This window comes from Scomber japonicus, chromosome 12, assembly GCF_027409825.1.
Source record: "Scomber japonicus isolate fScoJap1 chromosome 12, fScoJap1.pri, whole genome shotgun sequence".
In the NCBI taxonomy this organism is placed as follows: Eukaryota; Metazoa; Chordata; class Actinopteri; order Scombriformes; family Scombridae; genus Scomber; species Scomber japonicus.
The window spans coordinates 11,777,516-11,801,534 of record NC_070589.1 but is presented as its reverse complement, the minus strand read 5'-3'; the positions used below and the strand labels follow the sequence as shown (position 1 = coordinate 11,801,534).

The window sequence follows — 24,019 nt, the reverse complement described above, 5'->3', positions numbered from 1 at the left end:
AAAGGCACAGTGATCTACTGTTGCAGTAAATCAAATTCTTAAAAAAACCCAAAACTCTGGCTGTCTAATTATGTTGCCATTTTATGCGTCTCAACTGCGTATGCTGTCACACCTTCATCTCAGATATTTGCGGCAAGATTTTGTGAAAAAAAAAAAGCGTTCAGATTCGTAATTTCCCTTGTTATCTCGGCTCCGGTGGCAGTTCAGCCGTCGCCAGCCTCCACTCACCCACACACTTCAATACTCAATGCTGTCTGATGGCGAGTGCAAGAAAGGCCTCGATTACCTCTCTGCCAAGCTGTTAGAGCCGAGGATCTCTGGCTGGCTCACTTTGAGCCTGTGTCAGTCTAGCTCACCCACACACAGGTTCTGATGGGGGTGAGGTGAGTTGACGTTACCGCAACCAAGCAGAGATTTGCGTGGGAGGCTTGAGCCACTTATTAATTGTTTTCGTTCTTCCTTAGATGCTAATGTCTGTTTTTCCCATGGCTTGCTCTCTTGGGGGTGAGAGATATAAGTTGGAGCTGAGAGTAAAATAGATAGCATTAATGTTTTTTTGGAGGGCTGTACCTGACTACCGCACTGGAAAATAATAATGTCTTATAGAAAAGCAGACAGTATCTACACAGTGGAACACTGCTCCTGAAATTTATCAGACTGAATAGACATTTCGATCCTACCAGCTCTTCAGGCAACTGGCTCACATGAAAAAGGACGAATGTAATCTTTGTGGGCATAAGATAGATGACGTGATGCAAAGTTCATAAAGCAAAGAAAACAACAGCAAAGGAAGGTAAGAAAAAGGCTGCTGGTAAGGATGTAAACAATATAAGTTTCAAACATTTAAAGAAAATCTGCCTTTTAAATGTTTTAGTAAAGACGAGTAAGGAAATGCACTCAGCACGTTCGTAAGACATCACAGCTTGAGTTTTAGTGAATAACACTGAAATTAAGAAGGGCATTTTATAGGTGGTCTTTAACCATATCAAATATACTTACACACTGTGACTTTAAGACCTTTGTCTTATCAAAACACTGAAAAATCTTTCCCACCAGTATAATAACAAAGAGCTGAGATTCATGGATCTGTTGGAACAAATGTTTACTAGGCATTATTCAGAAAATTGACATATTTGCACGTAGTTGGTCAGGGGTTCATCCTACAGCAAGATAATGACCCAAAACATTTGTCCAAGCTATGCCACAACTACCTTAGGAAAAAAGACCAAGATGGTAAACAGTTTTGAGACTGTACTAGACAAGTTTTGTTTGGTTCATAGTTTTAAAAGAAATCATTATTTATTTTATTGTGGCCCTTTAAACTGCAGGCTGTTTTATCTCCTGTCTCTTGAAGGCCCCTCCTCCCAGTGAGCCCACTCTTTTTTGATTGGCCAGATCTCCAGAAGCCTGCCAAGAGGTGGTCTATCAGAGTTACTGCTGATGAAAACCCAACATTTCTTGCTTTGTTGCATCATATTTAGAACTTTTATATGATTAAATATCAGGAGACCTTTATTGTGAAGAATTTACTGGAAATGAAACATGTTCCTCATTGAATTAATGGAGCTTCAATAGCAGCACTAAAAATAGGTGACACAACAACACATGGAGATATTTGGAGCTCTTTGTTTAGTGCAAATAATGCAGGTAGGAATAGTAGCGCTACAAACACACCTCCAAAAGGTGAACTATTTATTTGACTTTTCTGTGCCGTGTAATGGAAAAACCCTCACAGCATGCCAGCTCGACTTGAGTCATGAGTCGGCATGACTAACCCCACAACAATGGTAATATGCCATAATGATGTATGCTGTGTGTGGAACAGATGCCCATGTAAAGAAATCCATCATGAGCTGAAATCTGCCTGGGCTAAAAGTAGAAAAAATCCTCATTAATTGACACTTTGGCCATATTTAACATGAACATCAGACATTGTAACATTTTAAATATGACTTAAAATAAGCAAAAGGCATAATGATGTTTTTCAGAGTGCTCAGGTAGGATAGGGGACGTTGATAAAGATGAAGTTTCTATTCATATAGTATAACCTGTTTTCGATATTTTGATTCTACCTAACATAATCATCTTTAAAGTCTTTTTAAAAGTTATTGTGGGAAGGAATTAAATTGCACCAAGCTGTGTGGGAAATGAATCAAGAAAAAGCAGAATGAATCTTTCAGGAGATATTCATTCTAGTTTTGTTCCATTTTATTGGCTGTGGATGTGTGGGATGGTTAGATGAATAATGTAGCAAGCCTCTAATGTCACCCCCAGAAAGTTGAGTGCAAGGAGGGAGACATAAAGGGACCTCTGAAGGATAACAAGTTTATATTGGAAATCCAATTAAAGATAAATGAAGGAAGAATTCATCTCTTGGCTTCAGAATAAAGAGATAGAGATCTGGGCTGAGAAGAAAGCCATTTATATGGAAATATCTTATGTATTCACACGGTGTAGTAATGTAAAATTTCCTGAACACCAACAGAGTGAGGAATTTTTTGGGGTTCTTCTTTTGCTCTGCAAACAAAAAAATGGTTATTATATTATTCTTTTTGACACATAGAAATACAGTGCTTCTTTTTTAACTTTTTTCCTGGTCTGTCGGCAAAATGGAAAACATGTATATCCTCTTCCTTCCTTCTAGAAGTCAAGGATAACTAAAATGCAGGTTGTCCTCACCATGCAGCATTTAGCCCTCCTAATGATCTGCTCAGATGAGAAGTGTCAGGCTGAGGCCATATCCTGAACAGAGCGATTGCTAATGAGATCCACTTCATCACAGCTGTCTTTCTGTTTGAGTGGATCCAACTGTGCCATAATCACACTGAAGAGAAAAGAACTGGATGGACACTATACGAAAATTCATGCGGCACATCCAGAAACAGCAACCAACCTGGTCATGAATAGCTCTCTTATATCTATCTCATTAACCTCGTTTCAGATGGTAAATTACCTGTCTGACACTTGGTAAGATTACAAAGCTATAATAAGAACCGTACATCTGTCAGCAAAAACCTCTTGACACGCTATATTTTTCTGAGTAGACTTGAAGATGCCAGAAACAATATCCAACACAGCAAAATGCCTGAAACGCCCCAATTCCATGCAACATTTCACTTTAAAATCAAAAACTACCAAGCTTCACATTAATCAATTAAACTTGCCTCTAAAGTGGCACTTGTCTTGCTTTAATAACAAGAGAGGGAACGGCTGAATTTCACACAGCCTGCATCCAATCTTGAATGTGATCATTTATCGAGAGATATGAAAGTTGCAACTATGTAAATAGCAGAGACCAGTGACTGCACGACATGGGCTAATTACATACAGCTCAGCATACACCTTTAATGCGTCATGCTCCAGTTATGCGAGAGCTCGATCAGCTCGGCTGTACTTCCGCATGCAGGAAACTCATGTTGTTTTCCGTTCAGTTTGCCCCTTCACAAACCCTCCTGTACTTTCTGTCTTTTTCTGTTTCACATGTGTACAAACGTACAGTACACACACTGGCACCCACACACACTGCACTGGCACTTTGGCCTCTGTGCTACAGACATCTGTGCCACAATCATTCTGGCTCACTGAGTGGATTCCCAATTACACGCTGGAGTAGCGTTACACTGGCATATTAAGAATTCACATTTGGGCCACACTGAGTGAGTTACTCTCAAGCACTAAAAAATGAATGACTCTTTGAAGAAACATGTGAAGTGCCAGAGCTCATAGTTTTTGTATTAGATTAATGTGTAATCAAGGAGGAACTGGGCCATGGCAGCCAGCTGTGCAGCGGCTTCCCTGCTCCATCCCCGGTGACAAACCGGTGACATTTTGATGCTCTCTTATTTGGCTGAGTCACTTTTAAATGGGACCTATTATACTTATTTCCATCTTTATATTTATATTCTGGGACTCCACTTAAGTAGCTTTGGATGATTCACTGTTCAAAAACTGTTAATCATATAGTGGCCCTCTATGCAGTCCCTCAGTTTAGCCTCTGTCTCTTACAGGCAATCTTAGCTCCTGTGTCTTTAAAGGTGCAATAAATGACATTGAGAATCACTGGATGTCAAATAGCAAACAACTATTTGCTATGTAAAGATATAGTGGACTAATGGTGACTAGAGCAGAGAATTAACCCACACTAACCCTGTGTGTGTTGTTGTCCGAGCTCTGTTCTTTGCTTTGGTGGCTGCAACCCTATCCAATTAGAGTAGTGGTCTTACGCACTGTGGGTGAAGACGATGACCATAAAGAAATCCGCCACAAGCTGATGTCAGCTCGACCTGAAAGTAGAAAAAAAACATTGAAAACTGGGTATAAAAACAGAGAAAAAGATCTGAGGTGCAAATCAGAGCTGACATTATAAGCCACAGCAAAAATAGAAACAGTACTAAGAGTTCAACTTCAATAGTGCACAAATTGTTGCAGGTAAATCACGTCTAAGAAAGTGCTTTTTGCTCTCTCTATGTACGTTTACCTCATTATTTTACACATCTGACCTAATATATACAGTATATACATATATTATACATTCATTTCTAGGACTTGACAGGTGTTGGGGAACTTCAGTCTGTGTGCCCTCTTCCTTGAGGAGTCTTTCATTACATTAGGAGTGTATTTAGGAAAAATGTGGACTATTCAAACAGAAGGAACTTCTTTATTAAATCCACTGTATTGCACATTCAGTTTGATCTTTCAAGTGTTTTGTTATTTGAATTGGATTATAAATATTTCTCTGAGGGAGGTTTTTATAAAAACTTCCCCCTCTAAACCTCTTTGTAGGTATTGAGCTTCAAACCTGTTGAAATTCAAATGGGGGAGTTAATAATAAAGCCTCTCTTTTATATTGACTTTATAAATAGGAAGATGTTCTTTGTAAAGATGTTTGTATTGCAAGTACTGGATGCTACTGTGTGTGTGTGTGTGTGTGTGTGTGTGTGTGTGTGGTGTGTGTGGTGTGTGTGTGTGTGTGTGTGTGAGTGAATCTTTAAACTTTGGGATTCCATAACATGTACAGATATGTTAGGTGCTATGAGATGGACTGTTTGCAGGTACATGTTATGTAGGTTTACATCAACACTGGTGCTAACAAGAAGTGTGTAACACACACACTGAATCTACTGTATATATGCCATGTCGGTCTGTTTTCCCATTGAAAGTGTTGTTTTCCTGTTGACTCTTCTGTCTCTTCTTTGATATTTTGTATATTTTAGTAAATTATTCATGTGTCACCACACCTGTCATAAAAAAGTAGGTTTACCTAGTGGTGTTTTGCAAGTCGTGATGCATCTTGGCTCTTCTTCTAGGTAAACTCAGAAACATGGCTGATCGGGATGCCATCAGACTCCTAGGATGTGGGATTTTTGATGCCATGACTGTTATTCATATTTTATTTCTTTTGTTACACAAACACCAGCAGAGTTTATAAGAGAAAACAGATGTGTTTTCTCCTGCACTTATTCAGTAGGGGGCACTGTCAAAAAAAGAAAAAGGGAAAAAAAACTGTAATGTTTTTTCCTCAACACAAATCTCTGATGATGACATGCTGATCTCAAGCATTTGTTAGAGTTTGTAGTGACAAAGATATGCACATACAGCCCTACAGAATTGGATACTGATGTGCAAACATCATGCTACAGTACATAACTCCCTGATGCGCATTGCTGAAAATAACAATTTCCCATATCGTAGTTTTAAAGCAGCAACTGTACCGGATCCGTAATTCAGAGAAGAGGACGTGGCCACGCTAACCCAACTTAATGAAGCAGTGAATCTAACTGTGACTCATGTTACATCAGAGCGTTTTGTGCCTTTTTAGCTCTGAGGCAGAACGACTGATTTATCCCTTAGAACATCAGCACCCTCACATTAACCTACACAGGTGTACATGCTCACAGCACACAGATGCAAATACGCAGTCATTCACTGAGGCGTGCACATAATTGCACACATAAGCCTCTCAGCTATGGCAGTTACAATAAAAGGCGAGAATTATGCAGAATTATGTTTTTCAAATCAAGATGTGTGTCCTTAAGATTTTGTTGAAAGTGTTAAACACAATAGTGAAGTGTGACTCTTAAACTTTGCCCTGTGACCCCTCCTTCCCTGATCAGGAAAAATAAAACTACTAAACTAGCTTCCAGTGTCCTTCCCTATAGTACTGCAAAAGTTACCTGTGACAGTTCCAGCCTCAGCAATAGAACAAGCAAACAGCACAGAGGGAGTGAGAGTTATCACCAAAACAAAACAACAGCAAATTTCTTAAGCTAAATGCAAGTCGTCCTTGCAAATAATCACATCATCACACAAGCTGTGTGTGCACTTCAGTGGAATATAATAACAACAGGCCAGGGGCAAAATGCATGACAGCCTTCCCATCCTAACACATATGAAACCAAAAAAATGTTATGCAAGCCTACCCATGCCAACAGAGCCAAGGGACCACTAGGGACAGACACTTCAGAACCATGGACAGGGACCAGTGATCATGACATTTTGAAATCCACCGACACAAACAAACACTATTGTTACTAAATGATATTAGACTTGCAGAGTGGTCTATATAATATATAAGTTATGATTTATTTGAGAAACCTGTTTGTGAATTTAGTTCATTCATTTAAGGTCACAATGCACATTTACTGCTAAGTTGGTACATTTATAGATTGAACGGTAATTCTCAAATAAACATCAACATATACAAAAAAATTGGCAGCAGCAGCCAGGTGACCCATTAGGTCTTAGATAATTTATCCTATGATGATTGGATTACTTTCATTTCAAGTTTCTTTCATAGTTAATTTTGAAATCGGCTCAGATAATAATTTCGCAACGACATCTTCCTCGGTAGTGGTAATGATACGCATGACTTCTATTGTGAACCAACAGGCAAGCTAGCTAGTTTCTCTGCACTAGCTTGTGATTGGTGTCCCCCACAGCAGGCAAAGTTTATCGTAAAGTTTGCAATAAGAAAAGACCACCCATTGATTGGTCAGTTTTACTGTCCTTTTAAATTAGTCCCTTTGAATTACTATTGCTCAGCCCTCTGTAGATTTATAGCTGGACCACCATCTTCCCAGCAACTGCAGAGGCAGCACAATTCTGACAGGGAGACAAAGGGTCTCCTTTCATTTAACCCTTCACATCCCAACGCAAACTGAACAGGCATATTTGAAAGGTTTGTTTCCTCAGAAGAATTTTATTTAGATATTGATTGTCAAATTATGAATTGGTAAAATACAATTACTGATAACTTTTTAAATATTACTTTTTAAAATATGATAGACCCTCTCTGAGGATCTGGAGGGCCCTGGCAGTTTCCCTGTGATTTAACAAAAGGCAGTTATATAGACAAGTCAAGCGGTCACAATCTGCTGAGTGCACAAATTTACATGTAAAAGCGGTCCAGATGAGTCACCACTGCACATTATCTATTAATGATTGAATGCAGCAAAAAGGATATTCATTTATCATATTAGTAGGCTGCAAACGATTACCTCAGGAAGTCTGTGTCATGTTGTAGTGTAGGTGGAGGTTTTATTTTGAAGCTGACGCAAATGAGGTTCAACACATTTTCAGCCCTGCAGTGATTATTAAGGGTTCATGTATCGCAGTATTATACAACATATCCACTGACAACTGACAAATACACTTCTTCATTGACAGTCAGGTTCAGGATGAGAGGCTGTCAGCAATAACAAAGTTAATCGTGGTGATCAAATAAAAATTAAAGCTATTACAGCAGTGCAGTGTTGAGATGAGAGCTGCCTTGGGTCTTGTAAAAGGTGATGAATTCTAAACAGATCTCCTGCCAAAATGCCACAGTGGAGATGAACCCTCATTTTTCACTCTGATGATGAACAACAGCTCAGTCAGTTTGTCTGAGTAATTGGCTTTTATTATGTTGCCTCCTCCTCAAGCAAAAACCTATTACCTGTGTCTTTATAAAATCTCAGGTTTTACTAATCAATCCCTGTCAAGAGGAGCAGGGAGGTACCACTGCTTCAGCTAAGTTTGGTTTCTGTGTTTGGATTTGGGATGAGCAGAGCTTTATTAAAGAGTCATTGATTAAAAGGACAGGACAGCTCGACCTCCGTTCAGCGGATTCAGATTCTGCTCCACGCTCTCCCTGCCTGCCACTCTTTCTTCATCTCTTTCCACTTGCTTTGATTTTGCTTTAGGATAAGAAAGTGAAGGATCAGGCAGCATTTTGTCTCATCATCCTTTCCCTCTTACCTCTGTACTGTACCTCACTCTTGACGTGATTCCCTTCTTACATATTCCCTTTGTCTCTCAGAAGCTGCCCTCTGTATTTACCTTTTCTCTCCTCTCTTCTCCCTGTCACCCTTTCTTTTATATCCGTGGACTGTTTCTTGTTTTCTGCCAGGTCCTCTTTGGCCCTACATCGGTTTGAATTCATTTAGACAGCATGTTATTACCTCTCTCAAAGATTCCACTTCCTCGCCTGTTTCATCTCTGAAATGGTTCTTTTTTATTTCCTCCCTGATCAGCCAGCCTGTCTTTTGGCTTTCAGACATTACTCGGTTGTAATCTTTCATTTTAGCTGATCATTCTTCCCTGTCTGTATTGCACTTGTTTGCTCATTCGTCAGTGTTCTCTGCAAAGAAGTGAAACATTTTTTTTTTACCAAAAGAGTGATCATAATTATCATAATTGCCTCTGTTGTGTGCTAGAATAATTTCGTTGTTGCTCTTGTAGTCAACATCAAATTCTGTCACAGAGCTTAAGTGGATATTTTGTGTGCTGCTACACTTTCTAAACACGAAATAGAAGAAGACAAACTCATTAGAACTCCTCAAATAAATAAATCAGGAGAGTAATGGCGGCATTGCGGATGGAAGAGGTTAAACGGTGTGATCACTTTGCTCATGTCTGCTGTTTCACTCTTCAGCAGTGTAACAGCAATGTTTCACTTCAATATAACTGTCAAGAGTGTTGAGTGACAAAGCATGAATTGCACTTCCCTTTTGTTCACAGGCCTTACTCGGCAATTTTTACAGAACTACAATATGTCAACTATAAATTGGTTAGAGGTAGATGTCACTACTCCGCTAGCAGGATGATACAACGCTCCCCAAGTCTGAAGTGTTCCTGCTTTAAAACACTTTCAGGCTCTATCCCCCCCAGAGCACTGCAGTGGCCAGTGCTATTTTATTTTTGTGGGGTCAGGGCCTGGCTGCATCAGCCATTCTTGCCCGCTCGGTCTCCCGGGCACCAGCTGCTTCTCCAATCTTTCTCTCCCCACCTCTCCTCTGTCACCCATCACTGCTTGCAGGGACAGTTACACACAGAAATGAAGGACTGACTAACAAGTCTTTACACACAAATGACGTCTAATGGTTTTTATTTTGGAGTAGTCACTTTATCTATCTGCGGGATCGATATATCAGCCAGCATTAGCTTATCATCGATCAACCGGATTGGCGTATACAGTATGTTGTCCGATAAGTTAAAAGAAAATGTGGTGCCAAAAATCAAACTACTTCTCTTCTGCCTTTACTACACCGGCTCTCTGATGTAGCTTGCATCCAGATCAAGACTCTAGTTTTGAACCTCCCTTTGCCTCTTGATGATAGGCAGCCCTGTCACGGCAAGGATCTCGTGGTTGCTCGTCTCAGTGAAGACTCTTTATGTTCTTGCCTCAGGGTGTGCAGTGTTAAAGTCGGGGCAGGAGTCATCTTTTTCTCAGTCTGAAAACCCATCTCTTCAGACTACACGTTGACACCACACGCAAGCACTTCCATGTAATTTCTTTAAAAAAAGACGATGTAGCTTTCTAACATACTTTCGACCATTTATTTTGAGAGGGTACAATTATGATGACAGCTATTTTGAATGCACTCTTGTGTTTGTCAAATGAAAGGAGTGAATGCATCCTGGTGGCATAACAGTTTAAGTAAGCTGCACACCATATGACCACTGCATCCCTGCTTCGATTATGACAGGGGACATTTATTGCACGTCTCACCACTTTCTCACACACTATCTTTCCTTTCTGTACCTCCACCGTCACTATGGAAACATGCCCAAGAAATAACCTCGAATAAAGGTTATTTCTAAAGATACCTTTGAGGTAATATATTAATAGTGTTGCCATTTGTCCACCGGAGATTATTGAAAAGTCTATTGAGTTTCTATGAGAGCAGTTACATTGCAAATTGCATCTTGGTTAGATACCAATTAAATTTTTGAATAGACAAAATGGATATCAGGTAAAATATCATTATCTGATTTTTAAATTCTCAAATATGGTTATTGATATTAGCACCAAGAACCTGATATTGATTGGGCTATATTCTAATCTTTAAGGCAAATTAGCAGAATTATTCCGACTTTAAAGAAGAGATTCTTTGCTAGATCATGAAAACGACTTCACTTTATGCTTATTGTATAAATAATTTGGACACTGATCTCACAGAATATAGATTTATATTGGGTATGAAAGATATTAATGTATCATTCATACTCGGAAAACTGCCATACGATGAGGGTTACATGAACACATGGACATGCACACCACAATTTAAGCTTGCTGGTATTGTCAACAGTATACAGTTAATAATTAATTGGCTTTACATTACATAAAAAGGAATTTGCATTTAGCCTAAGTACTATGTTCTAACAAACGTATTTCTATATGAACAGATGTTGTTTGTTTTTTCTTTAGAAAGATGGCTTGGCAGTCCTTCTCCATGTCTGGTCCAATTACCCATAATACAGTTGACACCTAGCATTGATAGTGACAGCATCAGAGATTCAGTTATAACCCCATAAACGGAATTCATTATGGTGCTTGTTCTCAATCATCACGCTACAAATGATCCTCTTATAGCATTGTTTGTTAGCTGTAACAATGCTGCTTCACAGAGCTTGTATGAAAAAAACCATGAAGACCTTTTGAAAAGTGTGTAAACTCACATTTATATGCAACTGTGGAGGGTGGTGATATTCTAAAATATACTATGAAAATAAATGATCAAAGATAAATGTTTTGCCATGTATGCTGACCCTTTGATTTCATTCTGGGAGGCTTAAGGCTGCACTGTAAGCAAAGATGTATAATTAACAACATGCTTCATATTAAACGCAATCTAATCTGGATCAAACCCACCCTGTGCCAACTAGAGCAGATTGGCAGGAAAAGGAGGAGAGGGCTGGGCTGTTCTTTTGCTTTACAGCCAAACTGTGCATTTGCTATATTTCATGATGTTTCTGCGTGCCTCTTTAGAGCCAGTCCAGACAGTAAAATCAATTGGCCAGAGTGGTGGAGTTTTGGATGAGTTTTAACTGCATCGTGGGGGCGATAGAATCCAATCCAGCGCTGTCTTGTAGTTTGTTTTTGTTGTTGGCTATATGGGACCATAAAACCACTGCAGTAATCTCCCTATCTCTTTAATCTCTGCCCACAGGCAAACAGACGTGCCCTCCAGAGAAATTTGACTGTGGGGGATCCACCAACAAGTGTGTCTCGTTGTCATGGAGATGTGATGGGGAGAAAGACTGCGAGAACGGGGCGGATGAGGAGGACTGCGCGTCCGGTGAGTTTGTTGGAGTTGGCGCTCATTTCTCTGTCATAATGGACCATTTTTTTCTGCTGGTTCTACTTTAATTTTACACTGCTCAATGCATTCAAAGAAGGTATTTAAATTCATATAGTGGAGAACTCAGATCCCTCCTTTTTTGTATTTTATAAGGTTTCTGATCCTCTCTGATCTTCCTTACCATCAAGCAGCTCAAGACATTAAAGCACAGTAGGGAACACTCTATATAATTGGAGTGAGTTCTGATTTAAGACGGTCGCACTTGACAGTAAAGTCCCCTTTGATGTGGAAGGATGTTTGGTGTGGAGTACCAGATATTTGAAGCTTTCTGTTGATATTTTCTGAGGTTCCTGTCATTACATTTCAATCCTCGAGTCTTTAGCCTTTCTACTGCAGGCCCCTCAGAACCATCAAAAATGACATCACCTCCTGCCCAGCCAATCAGACGACTCAGTCATCTGCTACCCCCACCCCTAGCCCCCTGCAGGGACTATCCTTGCCCTACTTCTGAGGCGGCGTGAAGAATCAGCTTCTTCTCTTCTCTCCCTCTCTTGCCTCTTCACATCAAGAAAAATAGATTGAGGCAACGGAGCTGTAGGGGGTGTGATGTTTAGACTTTGAAGACTGAGCAAAATGGCACGTGATGGAAAATGCACAGAGGGAATGAAAAGAGCCACCCTTATTATCCTATAGAAATGATGTCGCTTTCTCAGATATCCGCTCTCTCACAGTTGTTTGTGTTTGTGTGTGTGTGTGTGTGTGTGTGTGTGTGTGTGTGTGTGTGTGTGTGTGTGTGTGTGTGTGACTGGCTGGCTCCTAAGCAAGAAGTGTTTTATTTGCTGATAATACACACTCACTTTTGAGTTTTTATAAATATAAATCAGAGAAAGCATAGTCTTGAATCAACATTTATCCCCTTTCTTCTTGAAGATACAGATTGAAGTTCTTGTCATGCTTGAAATTTGTTGTGCAATAAAGATATTTTTTCGGAGATCAGCCCACAAAGTCGCCTGTCAGTGGCTTACCGTCACCAAGTGGCCTCACACACTCGAGTGGTAGTGATTCCATCGACTTTAGATCTAATGCCGTCTTAGCTTGGATGGCTTTTCACTGCACTGTCCATTGAGACGCAGTCTAGCCTGTGCTAATCCTTTTTTCATTCTAATGTCTGTATTGATGCGGCAGTCTTAAGCTTCTCAGTGGTGACATGGGGGCAGGCAGCAGGCTGTCGCCCACCCAGGCAAAGGCCAAAATCCCTCCAGAGGTAAACTCTGCTCAGCATGACCAACAGGGAGAAGTTGACTCCAACAACAGTGCAGCACTGTGCTAGGTAGCATTGCAAATTAAGCCTATCATGTGCTGTTCAGGCCAGTTTATCTGAAGACTGATTGAGCTCAATGTCAGTCTGAAAGTTGATATTTAAAGCAGAAGCTTTTAAATACCATCTCACAGCTGATCATTATAAAGGTACCAGACACTGATTCTTTAGTGTTATGTTTGTTATGTCAGTGACTTAAGGAATAATATCCATGTTGGACTGTTCTATAGGAGGTAGTCTGATGTTCATATAAGCGTGTACATGTGTTTTAATTACCTAAATGTAAGCAGACCTTACCCATTCGGTTTGGCCATACCTTAAACAAGAATCCATGTTTTGCAGACTTGTAAAATCAACGTTCTCAGTGGAGAGTGTGTTTTGTTTGGTTAAAAGTATTGTTAATGACACAAAACCTGTATAAATACAAGCTCAAAAGAAGTCATAGTTCAGGGAATTAGAGCTGGGCACAGATGATAATTGGCTTATGTGTCAAAAACACAGCTTGCTGTATTATTCCAACAGCTGCAGACTGAAGCCTTCAGATCTTTCACATTCACAGTCATGAAGTGAAGCGAGGGAGGAGTGGTGGAAATTACCAATTGGTCGGAGCACGTCTCAGTGTGTCTGTTCGTTGCAGCCTATAGCTGTTGGCACATGGGCAGCTGGAGAATTCACTTCAAAGCGGCGTTAAGTCTGCTGTATGTTTGGGTTTGTAGCAAGAAGATGAATGAATGAAGATGTGGAGAATGATACAGCAGCAGTCATAAAACAGTGATAATTTGCTCCTGCATTTGCTTCTGTCAGCAATTTCAGGAAGTTGACTAAGGTTTCTGTTTTCCTATATTCCTATTACATAGAAGTGATGGGTGCTACAACACCACCTCTGTGTTGGAGGAGGTGTGTGGCATGCTTTCAAAATAGCTCACCTTCATCTTTTTGAATGAAACTCCCATTATTACTGTATATACACCGGCATATGCTATAAATATATACACACAGATACAGCATCCGGTCTGTGGGACATGCTCAGCCACCACCATATTGCAGCATATTCCACTTTACATAGTACAGAATACCAGACTTTTGTGCTTGGTTTGAATGTAGTGCTGAGAGAAAACCCAAAACCAATGAATGATGAGTAGCATTTAATAGTCATTTTTACAACATTCTATTGTAACAATGACATTGACATCATCACTTGAGCCTCATATCTTTCACTGTGAGCATCTTTCACAAGTTGAGACAACCCCACAGAGTAAACGTTTTAAGAAGTAACAGCTATGTAGCAGTGTTGCTCCAGGGCTGTTAATATTTTCATATTGTAGAACTTTCCTTTTGAGAATTTGAGTGAAGTGGACTTGTATCTTCCATACTGACAGCAAGCCTGGATACAGCCGCAGGCACACATAGGAGCAACAACTAGTGCTCAAAACTAGTTATTTTCACATTCACTAACTCTTCGTGTCTCCTATACACAGACATGCAGCCCACAAGTCATCTTTATTTTTGTAAATAATACGAGAAGTAGAGTGTGTAATAGAATGTGTAAGAAAACTATAAAAGAAAATTACGATTGGGAGACTGGTCAAATATAAAATAAAATAAACCTTTATTCTAAAAACCCTTCACTGTATTCATACAAATCATCATAGTCATGCTACAACACATTAGGGAAAGAATAGAATACATTTACAGAAACCATCTTTAAAAAAAAAGACTTATACACATGAATTCCTATGGACTGACATATAAATCATTTAATGGAAAGTTTCGGTGGCAGCCCGTGGTGCTATGTAGGCTCACTGAGAAGTTAATTCTGGTGACTGTCATATCAAGTCACACTGCACTTCACTGCTCCTTGTGGCTGTATTTACTCTCTCTAGGGACCAAAAGACTTCAGGTAGTAAGAGTTGATTAACAGGTCACAAATGACATCTGACAGGTTACAAAAAAAAAACAAAAAAAAAACCATCAAACAGAAAGTGTGTGCGCCTTACTGCTAAAATACAAGTCTGGTACAAGGAATCCACTATTAAACAATCCACTAGTTGGTCCAATTGTTTGTTCTACACCAGAGTTTGAATGCCAGTAGATTTGATTAGAACTGCACCAAACCAGTACGCAGCGAAAGCTCCCTCAACACTCTCCTGCTTTAGTGAGCATGGTCAGGTTTTATCCCGCTCCCACTCAACAAAACCTTCTAGCTTTCACTTTATACTTTCATTTGTATATTCCCAAGTGGGTGTGTGTGTATAGAGGTTACACTCCTAAAACTGACAGAGCAGGATTGCGCCCAGTTAGCCCCAGTGCGCTCTGCTATTAGTAGAAAATTTACAGAGTGCATAGCCTGCCGCATACTTGAAAAAGTAAATCTTAGAGAGGCATCCTGCTAATTGAATCATGTTGAATTATGTATTAAGTAGAATCTAGCCCTCACCAGAGGAAGCCTTCCCTGATCAACATTACATTAAGCAGCAGATCCAGAGATGCAAGGAAGTTGAACTGTGTCCTCAACCCTCAGTGATGTAGAGATTAATGTGCACTTACTCCCATCTCCTCTATTTACCGCTCTTGGTTGTTACTGTAGACGAGAGAGAGAGTTGTCTCTTCTATGTTTGCTCTGTAAATGTGTTCATGGCGTCACAGTGAAGGTCAGCTACCGAGCAGTTTCCCTGGTGAGGCAGTGGATCTGTCTGAATTGGCAGGCATTGTGAGTGTGTGTGTGTGTGTGAGTGTGTGTGCATGCGTGTGTTTTATACCTTTCTTTTCTTTAGCGGATGTGTGTGTGCATGTTCCAGTGACCTTGCTGCAGTGGAGAAAGTCTGTGGCTACAGCGGACCTCTGCACCCTGCTCTTTCAGTCCATATTTATGATGATCTATGAGAGAGCTAAGAGGATGTTGAGCTGCTCAGACAGTGACTGATATTCGCACAGTTACTTGGGTGTTCAGATAAAAAACTGAATGACTAATTTTGCATGCTTACTCACACCGTGTATATCTTTCTTTTCATCGTAGTCCTCCTTGTCTCCCCCTTGGCCTTCTTCTGCACTTAAAATTATTTCTTTACCTTTCACACTTTATTCTGTCTTTCCTTTCTGCATCCTGACTCATCTCACACACACACACACACACGCGCGCGCACACACGCACACACACACACACACACACACACACACACACACACACACCACACACTCATCAGCTGTAATGCTAATGCGAGTAGAGCGACCAGTCATCTCTCGCTTCTACATCTGAACCACTGGTTGCCGCTGGCAACAATCTCCCATCATCAAAGCCCCTTGAAAAAGTAAAGTGGGTTACGCTGTCAGCTCCTGGCTACCACAGCGGTAGTCATAGTAAAGGTTCTCCCACCCAAGGAATTATAAAGAAGGGGCAGTTCATGACTGTGTGCCACCAGTGTCAAGCTCTCGATGAATTTAGCATACTGATGGATTTTTGTATTAGATATTCATCATAGCTGGCAAACAACATATAAAATTGATAAGAAAAGTTACTAGTCTGTCAACAGTTTCAGAAAGAGAGCAGAAGGTGCACATTTCAGTAAAATAAGCAGCACAGACAGAACTCACACAGCCAATTATTGCAATAACTGGTGTGTTCTGTGATTTGTGAATTAATTGTTGAATCATTAGTTTGTGTTACTTGCCCTTTGTGCAATGTGCAACATGATGCCAAAAGTGAACTGAGTCATTTTAATGGCTTGTTCCACTTCTTTGTCAGCTTCTTCATTTCACCACAAGAGTCTGCTGCTATGCTAGTGGCTCAGTGAGGCTGTACATGGAGACAGCACTGCTTTGGGATACATGCTAACATGGGTTTACAGTAATGGCAATATGTAGCATCTTCACATTGTAAGTTGAGTGAGTTAACATGCTGACATTTGCTTATTATCATTGAAAACAAAGTCCAGCTGAGGTTGATGTAATTGGTAAAGCTTTTTTCTTTACCTGATATTGACAAAAGAGGAAAAAGGAAAGAGATCACCAAAGTCATGCCAGTTCATCTTTTAGGGGGACATGAATGCCTGCAACAAAAGTTCATGGAAATCCATCAAAGCAACAACTAGACATGTTACTAATTTCAAAAGTCAGGAGATCACCAAAGTCATTAAGATTCATCCTTGCATAACCACACATTCCTGTGCTAAATGTTATGGTTATCAAACCAATAGTTGCTGTGATATTTCAGTATGGACCAACACTTGCTTTTATAATGATGATGTGGGGAAAAGGCTTTTTGGGCTGCAGAGGATTTCTGTTGCAGTACTTTGAGTGGCAGAGCTAAGGTTTTTTATATCAGCATCCTAGAGCCTCTCTGCTAGCATGGCTGAAAAACCTGACTTGAATACAGTTTAATAATACACCCTCTATAAGTATCAATAAGTATACAAAAATGCAATATACATACTTTACATGCAATATGTGCATACAGTACATACAGTATATATATATATATATATGTTTATTTAATGTTCATGGTATGTTCCCGCTTTTGTTTAAAGACACAAACACTAATTAGATAAATGGATTTTTAAAAAAGCCACTCAATAAAATGCTGGATCCCACTGCAATTTATTTATCATGTTAAACCCACGGACTTGTACAACAAAGTTGCTCAAAAGTCTGAAATTCATTTACTTGGTGCCCCCAGTGGAAAACAAAGTCTCTCTCCAGTGTAACCAGGCCACTCATGTACATTACTAATGGTCTGCCCCTTGTGTAATAATGTACATGTCTATTGAATCTCCTTAATTATTTAGTGCCAAATTAGTTTGGAGTAAGAGTAGAAGCATAACAGGGACAGTGCTTATAAAACACATCAGAATCAGATGGAGCTTGTTTAATATTAATGGGTATAAACCCTTTCACTGAGCTGAATCCACGACACTTGTTTTTCATTTCACTAGCTTTGCCCGTGCTTCCGTGGCCGTCACGTCAGTACCAGTGAATTAATTAAACACAGATGTTCGCAACGGAGAAAATAGATAGTGACTTTAACATATGGTATAATTACATAGTATAGTAATTAGGACACTATCTTGCACGTAGGGAAGCCTGTGATTTTCCACTCTACTCAAATGTTTAATTTGTCCTTAAAACTGGTCTTGATCCTGTTAGTGTTTTTTCACAGCGTATTGAAGACAACTACACAGCTTATCATCATTTTTGACAATAATTAAATACAGATGCTTTCAATTTCCATTCAGAGTATTTTCAAATTGGCCTGGTCCCTGATCCACATATCAGTATCACTTAAGAAATAACTGTGTGTGAACATCAAATCTTGTTTCTAGGATCCAAGTACTGCTGTAGGATGCAAGACAGCTCATGTGTGGGAGATGTGAGGTTCATACTGCAGGTCACTGACAGTATGCTGCGACCTCACAATGTGCTGATTCAGTTTAAAAATGTTTTAAAACAGCGAATGTTTCCAGTAACCAGCCTAAACAGCCAAAAGCAGCGGTGTCGAAACTGAACTCCCTGCGGTTTGTGTAAATATCAAATTCTGCTTCCTCCTTATGCTGCCCTGTGTGCAGCTGCAAGACACTCAGTGGGAACTCTGACTGTCTTCACAGCTCGAGTGCTTCAGGCCAGACTGAGTAGAGACAAAGAAAGTTGGAAACATTAGGGAGAAAGAGAAATGGACTTACAGATGCCTCGATGTTGACTTTGTGAAGAGGAGAGGTAGAATACAAACATTTCCCTCCTGCATAGCAACATTTTAATGCAGACTAGAACGGTAACTAAATATTAGGACAAAACTGAGCCAAGAACAGCCTTTTTTGATGTAGTTTAAAGCTTATTATGACAAAGAAATGTTTAAAATGTGTAAAATGTTCAGTAACTACAAAACAGGTCAAAACCAAACTGAGGTAACGACCCAATTTACCCAATTTACCCAATTTCCATCATCTTTTTCTGTACTTAAAACATATATTCTCTGATATCATGGTAATTAAGTTTGTTATACCAAATAAATAAAGCAGTAGCTAAATATATAATGAATAAAAAAAAGGAACACCAGATAAACTAGCTCACTAAAAGCTAATTAGTAAAGTGACAGCAATTTCCATCTAAGCCTCTGACTGTAGGGTAGATTTTGTGATTGGTTGTGGTTAAGCTACATTTAAAGCACACATTTAAATGTATTACATTTTAAATTGAGCAACTTTATCAGTTAGTGTAAATGCACAAACTGAAAAATGTTGTTTGTGCATTCAGGGATTGTGACAATAATGTTTGTCTTTTCTTTGAAAGTGTGTGGGATAATCGGCTTAGAAGGCATGACAAGGTAGCCTGGGAACTTCAATTCATTTTTCTCACCTTCACTGTTCCTGTAGTTACTGCTCTGTGCCTATACTGTAGTAACTTAGAGTATTTTGGCATTTCTGCTAACATACAGTATAGGGATTAACCAATCTCTCCTTGTTGATCCCAGACAAGAGACTGAAGAGCCAGAAATCAGACAGAGGGAGGAAACATACTAAAAAGAGAGGGATATTTTGAGTACCGTGATCCATCACAGAGAGAGGAGAAGCACTGATGGCAGAGAGAGCTCGATTATCTCACTCTCCTCGACATGAAGTCTCTCACCATCTTCTTGTCATAACCACCAACGTACTCTTCTCCAGCTCTCTTTCTGTCTCCTCCCCAGTTATGATACCAATATTGGTCTTCATTCTGCCTGAAAAACTCTATTTCTCTTATAATATTACTGTGCTTCACTCACAGGCTTCGAGCCTAATGCTATTAGACATTCACATAAGGCAATAGGGTTCTCTTTGCTTGTCTTACTTTCTGTCATCTGCCTGTACCTGTAGACAATGATTAACATATATTTATATGACTGTGAAAATGAGAACTACACACTTTACTTTAATGTTGAGAAGTCAGAAGATCTTCACTTGGTGTTCAAACATCTTCCTGAGTTTTTTTTCTTTTTCTGTTCCAGATGCCAAAGCCTGCCCCAGCGGGGAGTTCATGTGTTCCAACCGCAAGTGCTTGGCCGCCGTCTATGTGTGTGACGGTGACGACGACTGCGGAGACGGCAGCGATGAGCTCAAGTGTACCTCCCCTCTGACCTGCGGGCCCAACCATCTCCGCTGCAACACCTCAGAGTGTGTGCCGCTCATGTGGAGCTGCGACGGAGACCCCGATTGCTCAGACAGTTCAGATGAGGGGCCGGAGCGTTGCGGCGGCGACGGGGTCCCATACTTGACTAACCGCCGGGCCAACTGCACTGCCGGGGAGTTCCGCTGTGCCAACGGGGAGTGTGTGCGGCTGACCTGGAAGTGTGATGGAGATCCTGACTGCAAGGACAAGTCTGATGAGTCTGACTGCCGTGAGTTTCTCTTTTTGTCTTGTTTCATCTCCTTGCCTCCCTACACTTCTGCTCCCCTGTGTTCTTTCTCTCTTTAATTTCACAAGAGCTTATTCATGTTCTCCATTGTGTCAAGAATTTCTCTATACCCATGTTCAAGAGGCTGTCCTCTGCTAACAATGATACAGAACAATGCTGCTCTGTCTGTAAGTGTTTTCCGTACATATAGAATATGTATCTAGGCTGAGTACTTTTAGTACAATAGAGATGCTACATGTGTAACCATGGTTCACTGAGTGAAGAGACTACATCCCAATTTAGCACTACGTACAAATACAAGCAAGTTGTGAGTATGTAGTGTGTTCACTCTGCGGCAGTAGGCATCCTAATTAACACTGTGTTCTCAAGTGTGCTGCACATGTACATCACTGTCCCACAATACCATGCATAAAGATAATGGAGAGTCATTTATAGCTGCTAAACATGAAATCAAACTGTAGTTGTTGGGAAAACATCTCAAAAGAGATAAAGGAAAACAAGAAAACATGCAACATGACAGACATTTTGCTCTGAAGGTTGACAGTGGACTTTAAAATTGTAGTTTAAATTTCCATCTGCACACATATGCGCACATCATTTGCTGTTTATACAAAACAGCAGTAAAACTGATTGATTGAAATTAGTATGTAGCACAATCTGTTTACATTTAGTTTGTTTTATGAAATTAGGACACAGCGCATTTCCTATTGAAGCATACATATAAAAGCTTTTGTTCTTGGTTGCAGTGTGCAGTTTGATTACATTATTGTGGATAGTCAATTTTCATTTCTCATTTAAATCTTAACAGGTCATGTTATTTCTGGGTTGTTTTTGTTTATTTGATTCTTAATATACTACTGAGAATATTTTAACCAGCAGCATATATAGATTCTACTTATTACATCCATCTTATTCAACAACAGCTTCACACCAATCAAACTGTAACACATTCAGAAGTAATTACACTGAAGGTCAATTTAATAATACATTAGCGTTGTGCTGCTTTTCTTCCAAGATATTAAACCTGTTTTCTCTGTGATTGGAAAGCAGGAAATTCACAGCCAACAATATTTCCTCCTTCTTCTGAGGTGTTACTTTGTCATTTAGCACATCTCAACATTTCCCCCTAAATGTCTGGTAAAGAATGTGTTTCTGTTGATAAACGCTGTGTGAAGATGAGGCCATGTGATAAAACAGGTTTTCCTATTAGCTGGTCATGGATGGGGGAGCCCTGAAGCTCTTGTCTCACTAAGCTCGAGTGTGAAGCCTAGATAGTCCCACTATTCATTATCAAGATGTGCCGTGCACACATCAAACCCCACCTCTCACACTCTGTGGTGTCATATAAGCAGCACTTAGATGAGATTGATGTTTTGTTAGCCAACTGGATCTCTGCATTAAAGGAGAGGCTCGGAGACAGTTAAAGGCTCAACCTTGTATTTGTCCAGAGGTTACGAAGCAACTCTTTTGTGCTTTTACCTTCACTACCTTTTTATAATCAGACAGTTATATCTGTGTGAGGATTTCTCTACCATAAAAATGTAATTTCCTGCCAACTCCTCAGCTGAAGACAAATGCTATTGCTGTGATGCATCGATACATTTCCAATTCCAACTTTGCTGCTAGTCTAGCCTTAAAAGGAATATTCAGCACGTGCATCTATCAGTATACAGTATTAGGTTATTATCCAGTCAGATACTAGATTTCTAGATGCAGAGAAACACATAAAGACAAAGATGTTTGTGTAATGTGTATGCATAAATGTGTGTGTGTGTGTCCAGTGCACTGCCCTGTCTCCATTACATTCCCTCTGTTCTGCTCATCTTGTGATAACACTAAATCATATTCCCCTCAACCATATATATTGCTTTTTAGTGTGGTTTAGAGAGAAGTTATATGAGCACACTGGGCCCCGTTGATGAAATGCTTGTCTGTGCTTGGGGTATTAATGAAATTTGCTGTGGCTTCTCACAGCCTCCATCTTTGCGTTACTATATTGAAAATCGTTCATCACACGCCCTCAGGTTAGCTGTCTCTGTCCTCAGCAACACCTAACACAGGCTGTGACTGGATAGAAGTATGAGGATGTTTATGTGATTGCACAGTGCTTTTTTATTTCATGCACACTTCTATAAAGGATCTTTTTCAAACCATATTTTTGGGCATGTCTTCCTTTTTCCTTTTTTTTTTTTTTTTTTTTTGACAAGCGGAAATAGAAAGGCCCGTGATAGACTGACGGGGGTGAAATACAACAAAAGGTCTCGGTTTTGGATTGGACCCCAGGATATTGTGTTCTTCTTGAAAGGATTAAAGGGGGATTTCAAAGTCCCAATTTCATGTGTGTGTCTGTGTGTGTTTGTGTATCTCTTTACAGCCCTGTTGACATGTCGTCCTGATGAGTTCCAGTGTGGTGATGGTTCCTGTATCCACGGCACCAAGCAGTGTAACAAAGTCCATGACTGTCCTGACCAAAGTGATGAATCTGGATGTGTTAATGGTGGGTTCATCTATTATGTCTGTCTGTCTGACTGGCTGCCAGAATATGCCCTCCTCTCTGCCTATTCAAAGGTCTTCTATTATTCTTGCGTCTGTTTAAATCTGTCCCATTTGTTGCTCTGTCTGCTGGTAGTTACAGTATAAATGCCTGCCTGTGTAATAATGTTAAACTGTAGCTGCTTTGGGCAAAATACTATACAATAAGAGAGTTTATAGTCTGCAGTCTGTATAATATAGCTGTCCAAAATCCCTCCTAAGTGTATTTGTTATACATATTAAGATAAAAGTAATGCAGTTGTTCCACTACATGTTGTTACAAGTTGTGTAAGTCGTTTTCATCTCATGCTTTGACTTAAAATCCAAGCATAGATGTTGCACAAATTAAACAAAAAATGATGAGTAGAAAATATGAGTTATGTTGTAATACTTAAGACTTCAGCTCTGGTTGATTTGGTGACACCTTGTATTGCTGATGGTAACAATTGTGATTTACAGTAATTCTACAGCAAGATGAGAAGCTGTTGCTGCTGTCAGTGAAACAGAAGAAGAATAACTGATACATCTGTTTACAGTGCAGCCAAACAAATTCACATTTTAATAAAAAACCTAACCAGTAATCTACCTTCTTTTCATCACGCTATGAGCAGCCCCTGATCGCATTCATGCGTGAAGCGAGTAGTTTGATGGCAGCGGTTAACTTGTTCCATTCAAATTTTTAAAACTGATCCACTGTCAGAATCATATGTAACTGACCATGTCTTGTTTTATAGATGAATATTTCATGAACGGTTTTGGTTTGACCAGACATTCAGGGGGAAATGATGACTACTGCATTGATTTCCTGTGGATTCTTCACAAGAAAAGCCACCTTGTGTTTTGCTGATTGAATGCTTTTAATGTGAAACAGCAGCAGCAGTAGGAAATGTCAAGTTTGCATTAACTCTGATTTGGTGTAAAGAGGGTAAACAGTAAGCAGTGAGGCTGCTATTAATGAACAAAAATGATACATCTGTTGTTTCCTGTTAGTCCCATGTAAGTGAAGGCAGGAGCGGACCCATCCACTAACAATGAAATGTATTAGATAGAGATCTGACATAACTACAGAATATAACTACATTAAATAGCTATGGCAGAAAAATACTGATCATAAATAGTATAAAAATGAGGTTTGTTTTCATGAAAATCTTAAGAATGGTGACTTTAACGTCCGTTAAAAAACTAATGTGGGGTTTTTCTGGACATAAATTATTGTGGAATGCATTT

At 39.7% G+C, this 24,019-nt stretch overlaps 2 protein-coding genes across 2 annotated transcripts in view; both read left to right on the top strand.

Moving 5' to 3' along the window:
• The window catches only part of LOC128369594 (low-density lipoprotein receptor-related protein 8-like), a 36,318-nt gene extending 24,246 nt beyond the window's left edge, over positions 1–12,072 (top strand). The window contains exons 4-5 of the mRNA XM_053330671.1: positions 11,430–11,558; positions 11,999–12,072. Of these exons, the coding sequence (XP_053186646.1) occupies positions 11,430–11,558; positions 11,999–12,072 (203 nt within the window). The remainder of the gene's footprint in view (positions 1–11,429; positions 11,559–11,998) is intronic.
• Positions 12,073–19,857: 7,785 nt separating this feature from the next.
• The window catches only part of LOC128369100 (low-density lipoprotein receptor-related protein 8-like), a 29,497-nt gene continuing 25,335 nt past the window's right edge, over positions 19,858–24,019 (top strand). Inside the window, exons 1-2 of the mRNA XM_053330066.1 lie at positions 19,858–20,242; positions 22,635–22,757. Of these exons, the coding sequence (XP_053186041.1) occupies positions 19,882–20,242; positions 22,635–22,757 (484 nt within the window). The 5' untranslated portion in view covers positions 19,858–19,881. The remainder of the gene's footprint in view (positions 20,243–22,634; positions 22,758–24,019) is intronic.